Source organism: Magallana gigas, chromosome 4 (genome assembly GCF_963853765.1).
Source record: "Magallana gigas chromosome 4, xbMagGiga1.1, whole genome shotgun sequence".
In the NCBI taxonomy this organism is placed as follows: domain Eukaryota; kingdom Metazoa; phylum Mollusca; class Bivalvia; order Ostreida; family Ostreidae; genus Magallana; species Magallana gigas.
Window position 1 is genome coordinate 11,225,838 of NC_088856.1, and position 7,695 is coordinate 11,233,532.

The 7,695-nt window shown below is 33.1% G+C and overlaps 1 protein-coding gene across 1 annotated transcript; it reads right to left on the reverse strand.

Moving 5' to 3' along the window:
- Window positions 1-2,762: 2,762 nt before the first annotated feature.
- Window positions 2,763-7,217, reverse strand: LOC117682500 (putative nuclease HARBI1). The gene is made up of 7 exons (XM_066082353.1): window positions 7,069-7,217; window positions 6,797-6,843; window positions 6,241-6,353; window positions 5,916-6,027; window positions 5,605-5,794; window positions 5,182-5,379; window positions 2,763-5,017 (listed from the first exon to the last, which is right to left on the reverse strand). Exons 1-6 carry the CDS (start codon window positions 7,215-7,217, stop codon window positions 5,250-5,252), a joined length of 741 nt encoding a protein of 246 aa, XP_065938425.1. The 3' UTR covers window positions 2,763-5,017; window positions 5,182-5,249.
- Between the last annotated feature and the right edge of the window lie 478 nt (window positions 7,218-7,695).

The following is a 7,695-nucleotide window of genomic DNA, read 5'->3' on the forward strand; positions in this document are numbered from 1 at the left end:
AAATAAGTTTCCTTGAAAATCAATGCTTTAGCGTACATTACAACGAATTCATCAATTATTTTCAAGAACTAAGTCTTGTCAGCATCAATGATTTGTGCTGAGGTCCAAACACTGTTCCACTTTCGGTTTGTCTGAGTAACTGCATAGGAGTTTTAATTAAAATCAACTCCCAAAAATCAGTGGTCAGTTTTGTGTCACTTCTTTTTCGGTTGAATCTCGACTCGGCGAAAGAAGAAAGTCCAGGTATGAGGGTTCAGTTAGAACTTCTTACCCATTTCAACAAAGGCTTGTTTGTACATCAGGTTATATATACAGATTGGCCCAGAATTCGATTCAAATGTAAAAATCAATTCGTTATAATAGAGAATACTTTATGTGAAAAATGAATTTCTCATTTCATGAAAATATTAAAACCTTCACTATATAATTTATTCTAAAAGTGCTCTTTCATATATACTAGACTTTGACCCATGCGTGCACGGGTTCACATTGCACATGATATCGGACGTTTACGAAATAGATGCATCGACACACTGTATTGTTGACATTTACATAACCAAGCTTTAAGCCCACAATAATGCTATTAATTTCACTACACTCTTCTTAGTTAAAATAATCAGACATACCTTCACAACAGTTAAAATGCCTCCCATATACCTGTAATGTAGCAAAAAATGGCTCCAAATTGATTTTGGAAAAACTTATTGAAGTTGCATTGAAAATAACAGTCAAAATTTTCATAACAAACCATTTTGAGGTTGTGAATACTTTTCAGCTAAATATTTAAATCATATTATTTAAGAATTCTACACTTTTCACTCGCTTCAAATTTATACATCATGTCGACCTTCGAAACTCTTGGGATTTTTCATAGTAAATGCATTGTATTAGAGTTATCTCCCGTTCTATTTTTTTCTATTCCGTTATTCTACATGTACAGAATATATACATGTAGCAAATTTCCAATTTACGCGTTTTTGTATTATCATATCTGAGTTTATCCATGCAAATGTGATATTGTGGAAACATAAACTAAAGAGTCTCCCGTGACTTAACGTGAATGTAATGCGCATGCGCAAGATTGTAAAATCCAAAATATCCAGGTGATTTACAAACTTGATTGAGAAAAACTAAAAACAATTTGATAATCTTCAAGTACCAGTGATGTTTAAAATATATATAAAAAAAGACAGTACTCTTCCGATTTATCGGTATTAGAGACCAAAAATTCGAGTCTTTTATTTTAATATAGTAGTATAGATTTTGAGCAACATAATACAATAATGTAACGTTTTGAATGAATTATTTTTACCCGACGGCGGTTTATTTCGCCCGAGGGTTATGCCACTAGTGAAAACTGTCAATTTGTTATTTTTCACTATAATGCAGTAAATAGCATTTAATTGAATACATCATCTCGGAAAATTAAAAGCGATTACGTTGTCATTGTTTTCTATTGAAATAAAAAAAACATGTGTCTATCTTGAAATATTGAACATACAAGTAAATGTTCATTATTTCAATGCAGTGTTTGCATTGCTATCTTACAAAATTACTGAAATTAGATTGTCATTTCATACTCTTGCTGTTGAGACCAGAAATCTGAAAAAAATGTCTTCATTAAAATAGGAATTGTTTGGATTATGATTAGATGTAAATTTCTTTATATATTATTTGTATTATGATTTTTTTTTGGTAGAAAAACAATTGCAAACGTTAGTTTTGCAAAGAAAAAAATTCAATATCGAAAGAGTTGCAATTCTTAAGCTCAGAAAGTGTCCAAGAAGTATATACATATCCTAATAGGTTAAAATTACGAAATGAATGTTTACATTAACTTACATAATTCCTCGATTCGATTCTGCTGGCCAATTTGTTTACTTTATATAAAATTTAATATATTTTATTTGTGTGAATACTGATGGGCTGTAAAGCATAAAATGAATAAAGAATAAATGAATGTATTGAAACATAGTAGATATATCAACAAGAAAACAGAACTTTCAGTATCATCTCAGGGGAAATTTTATTGAACGATACTCAATAAGGTTACAAATGTTATTTTGCCATTTATTGTATATAAGACAAATATCATTAAATCAATGTAATTTAAGGATTGAAATTGAACTTGGACATAGGCGTCCTTCATAAATTAAGAGACAACTGATAATTGTCAATGCTAACTACTTTATACAATGGTGTCTAATGTGCCATAATTCACCTAATGCTACAAATTACGCAATTTTATCAAAAAAAATTTAAAAAGGGGAAATGTCACAGTTGTTTAACATCAGCAATATGTTCAATTTAATATTACACAGCTTGTACCGTTAGCACGTTTTATTTACACAAGAAACCACACCTGTGAGATCATACACCCAGCAAGTCATTACAGAAATGTGATGAATAGAAAATAAAAAGCAACATCGATAGTATTATGACTCATTGTTGATATTTTTAGTGAACATTTTTTAATCAGTGACATTGCTAGGTTTTAATGAATGGTTCTCTAACAAGAGTGTTCATAAAACATGACACTTTTCAGAAACCTGTTGTTCCTTATTTGGCATGCAAATATTTCCGCTGCTGTTGCTATTTATATCTTTTTATATATACATTTTTAAATCGCAAACTTATCAATTCCTTTCGAATTTCCTCTAATCCTCATGTTCAACATTTGAAATTGAATAAGGGTAAAACTTATTTTCTATTTACCATACGTGATTTCAAGATTAGATGATTTTTTTTTTTAAAAACCGTCACCAAACTTTCCTCTCCCTCAACCTCAGTACTCAACTCAAGTCCTTAAGGTTTCCTTAACTGAGGTTTTCCTCAAATCACAGTCACCAATTGCGCTGAGGATCACCTCAGTTAAGGTGTATTTTTTTTCCCTTAACTCAGTTGAGTTGTTACATTAATAATATCGCGCATTTTCGCGGAATTTTTACGTAATGCTTGTACGCAATAAAATATCTGTCGTCTGTTTGTTATTTCTTTGTAAAATGGCTGAAAAAGATATACTTGGGTTAATAACAGCGGGGAAAAGGAAACGGGGGGCTAATTGGACAAGTGAAGAGGATATAATTCTAATAGAAGAGGTCATGAAATTTGAAGATCGGTTGTTTGGGAAAATGAAAGGGACGGGGATAAAGGGAAAGCACGGGAAAATAAAAGAAGAGACCTGGAAGTCTATAGCAGACACTTTGAACTTGTAAGTATTATGATATCTATCTGTATTTCACTTACTTGTCGGTTGTTTTGACCAGACGATTTCCTTTGTGCACATATTGTAACCTCCCTTAGTAGGTGTATACACAAATTTTACCCCAGTATATTCCAGTCCGATATTATAACTGGCCGTGTGCTCTACTTTTATTTTGGAAAAAGCGAAGAGTTTATAAAAACGCATTCCTTATACTTCATTAAATTGTTATAAATCATAAACACACTCTGATATTATTGCATTGACATACTATGTATATAACATGTACGCACCGCACGCATCGTATATGCATGCATATTATCGTAACGCGATTCCAGACAGCAAAAATATACATCATAATGTAAAAATTTTGTTTAGATCCATATATTATCAATTTAAAAAAACGAATAGAATAGAAAAATGCGATATTCCAAATGTTTGCATTGCACAAAATGTATTGTTTATTTTCTTCTTCTTTTTTTTAAATTTTATTTAAACAATTTAAAAATGACAGAACGTCTGATTCCATCTACAAAAAGTATGACAACGTCAAACAAAGAGGTATATACATGTATTGACATTTAAAGTTTAAAACTTTGTAAATTGTTAAGCAAAACTGTGTTGATAATTTACATAAATTTTAGCGAAAGAGAATATTGATGGCATACGCCGATGAAAGACAGGGGGAGGTCCACCAACGGCGCCCCTTACGCAAGCGGAGGAAGCCCTGTACCAAGCAATGGACACACGACCCAATATTGTTGGATTGGTCGGGGGCATTGATTCCGATGGTAATGAAATATATCATATTTATTATAGGTAAAACATTGTCAAAGTAAAATTCATATTAACGTTCTTGCATTGTCATTCTGAAAAAACCCAAAGAATATATAATTTTATAGAACCAACGTCATCTGTCCAATCGCTGGCTGGTAATGAGACCACGTGCACCGGTGATGCTTCAGCTTCTTCTGAATCTTCAGCTAGCATGACATTTGGGTTATCTTTAAACAGGAAAATGGGTGAGATACCTATATATTTTTGTTACAAGTAAACGGGTAAATACCGAAGTGGAAAACTGCAATACAGCTTTAATAATTCTTATTTTATAAGTATATGTGTATTTGCAAATGTGTCCATATTTCAATAATTAGATGAACGGCCTAAAGAAAAGAAGAGGAAGATGGCAACACGTGAAGTCATAGAAGAATTGGAAATAAAAAACCTAAAACTTGAAAACGAAAAGCTCAGCCAAGAAATAAGTAATCTTCAACAAGAGCAGAAAAAATTAGAAAGGGAGGAAAAGAAATTTCAAATTGAGGCCGAATTATTAGAAATTAAGAAGTCTTGTCTGTTGTGTAAATTAAGTTCTGAATTTCCGGAATTCATTTTAGACCCTTTATGTAAATGACCAACTACCTTTGAAAATTGAAGTGATATGGTCACTATTTTGTCAAATTTTATTTTATATAAATTGTTTACGTATAATTATTGGTGATGCTTTCCAGTAAATAAATGCAACTTACCCATATTTGATTGTCAGTCGTAGAGGTATAAGCGAGAAACAGAGCTTGTAAACAAAGCTTAGATCATGTTTTTGCTTACAATTTGAATGCTAATTTAAGATGTTTTAAATGTTGAATTATAAAAAAAGAAATAGATATAAAGAGGAAAAATACATTTTGACCATAATCGTGACCATGTCCTTTTAAATAGATCACAAACTCGAGATTGGGGGAATATTAAATATAACACATCTATTTATTTCTTCAAATAACCACTTTTCCACTTGTATCTCCAAATTTTCAAAATGAACTGAAATAGAAGAAAAAATATATAAATTCAATACAAGAATTGTTGTTTTAATCATTTAGTGGAAAATGTACACATTTACTTTTGGATAAAACCACACTCGAGTGATTTCCGGTGTGTTATGAATTTTAAAATATATACGCAGGTGCATATTCCAATGTACGAACCTCTAACCGAAATACGTCTGTGCGATATAATCTCGCAAGTGACTTCCCTCTGGAGAATTGCACTCAACTTAGTGGGCGGTTTCGTCAAATGCGTCCATTGGCTGGTCTACTCTATCCATCACATCACCAGTTTGAATGCCAAGGTTATGCAGGATGACACAGGCGACGACGTATCCCACTGCTTGTTCAGGAGTCGTTCTAAAATATTTTAATTTACATGTAATTATACAGATATTGACTTGAATTAAGGACAAAAGTGATTATGTTACTCCCCAAAATGAACGGCCGTCAATATGTTTTGGAGGAACAAATGTCAATTATATGGTTTCAACAAACAATGTAGGACTATTCTTTTGAGGCAACAATCGTGGTTATTTAATTAGAAGTTAATGTATTTTATGTTAATTTAATAAACTTTTTGGCCTCAGAATTCCTTGAAGACAGGAAAACCTCCGTTTCAGAATGCCGAAACTTTGCTCAATGAGCACCCTCGTTCTGCAAAGGGAAGCATTGAATCTTTGATGAGCGTTTGTTTGTGGATTAAGATAAGGCGTCATTAAAAATCGCTTGCAGGGGTATCCTGAATCGCCCAACAAAATTCCATTGTGTTCACCTAAACGTACAAGTTTATAAAATACAAACTCATCACCATTGTTTTTAATGCTTTCAATATATATTTTATTTCCTCTATCAAATGACAACTGGATCTAATTTTTTAAAAATATATTTTTTACCTCTTTGAAACTGTCGACAAAGGGAGAACTCTCGCCAGATCCTACTATCATGGACACTCCCGGGCCAGCTGGCACAGACGCTTGTGAATTTAAATCTGGCATCACAAACCATCTATTCAAAAATAAAATTCAACCCCAATTATTTAAGGGGACCGACAAGTTGCTGATTTATTGCATATTTATTTATCACACTACAAAATTAATTAAGTGCAGAGATGTTGGTATGGATGTTGAATATATTTTTCAGTTCTTTTCTTCAAAATTTCTTCAAGCATTTAATGTGATTTGAAATACCGAAAAAGAAAATTAATAAAAAAAACCGGACCTGTACATTTAAAGAATGAAACCCCTTTCTATTTACAAAATCCGGTTCATTTTCAGTTGGAGCCAGGATTCTAATAAATGTGCCATCAATACAGCCCAGTGTGTTCGGGAATCCTGTGTAAAAATATTAGAATGTTAAAGAATATGACACCCTTAAAGCACAAAGTTCATGGGATGCATGTGGGTGGGGTGGGGGGGGGGGGGAGATGGTAGGTTATTGTTTATATCGTGGTTGTCGACAAATGAAAGTGTACCCAATTCTGTCAATCAGTGGAATACACCAAATTTAGAAGCCAGAACATGCAGCCACCTCAATCAATTTGTTTTGCAAACACATGCCTAAAAGTTACGAAACTTTCAAAGGGAAAAATTTGTGGGACGACGCAAGAACCTCATCCATAAAATATAATTTAAAATGACAAAATCTCACGTAACTACTTTTAATTTCATTTTCTTAAATATGAAATTTGATGAACTTTCTTTACAAAAATCGAAGCACGAGTTATCCTTTTTTAAAAGAGAAAGTAGAAAACAAAACAATACGACTGATAACATACCGGTAATTTTGATAAATTCTTGCTTTGTTTTCCGGGCTTCATCATCTCTCGGAAAAACAATAAATTGATTTCAAACATGGAGGATGGCCTCAGTTATCGATCTGCAACATCTGCCGACGGTGGACTCTGATACATTCAAACTATCACCTATGAGTTTGTGATAGGCGTCTGTCGCAAAGAAGCGAAGACAAACAAACAGCTGCAACATCGGGGGTAAGGCATTGTTTCTAGTGCTTTCTAATAAGGTACCACCTATTAAATTTAGAAAATACACTACCGACACCTGTCTAAATCGATAACGCTCAAAAAGCTCGTCGTCAGTATACGCCTCTACGGGGTTCAGACGGTCCCGAATCACCCTTTTGGACGGTCTATTCCAATACCGCTGGAGTCTACGTCGTCTGCGACGTCTGTCTGCCATGTTGGATTTGCTTGAGGAAGAACTTAAGGTTGCTATGAATCTATACTTAAATATTTGAGGATTTCCTCAAGATTATCCCTCAATTTTGTGTGGTGACGGCGACTTGAGGGGTGAGGGAATGAATTTGAGGGAAAACCTCAGAGTTGAGGCTGAGTATTGAGTTGAGGGATGTTGGTGACGGCGGGGCCTGGGAGCAACCTACCTTATCCATGAAATAGATGTGTTTGCTAGATCCGACTGTTGTGGTAAGTGATGGCAATTTTTTCCAATGATTTAGGCATTTTGATGTTAGTTGGAGATGTTAATTATGTATTTATATAAATCATAGAGATTAATCAACACATATTTATTGCTCTTTTAAATACATGTAATGAATAATATTCAATTATACGAGTATTTTTATGAAATTATTGAGACAACACAATTTTTTTCCTTTCTAAGTTAGGAATTTTTTGTGAAAATCTGCATAAAGATTAAA

Coding starts and splice junctions, on each gene's coding strand:
- LOC117682500 (XM_066082353.1), bottom strand. CDS start 7,217: ATGGCAGACAGACGTCGCAGACGACGTAGACTCCAGCGGTATTGGAAT. Junction 6,354..6,796: donor AGAATTTATCAAAATTACCG/GTATGTTATCAG, acceptor ATTTTTACACAG/GATTCCCGAACACACTGGGC. Junction 5,795..5,915: donor TTGTCGACAGTTTCAAAGAG/GTAAAAAATATA, acceptor TTGTACGTTTAG/GTGAACACAATGGAATTTTG.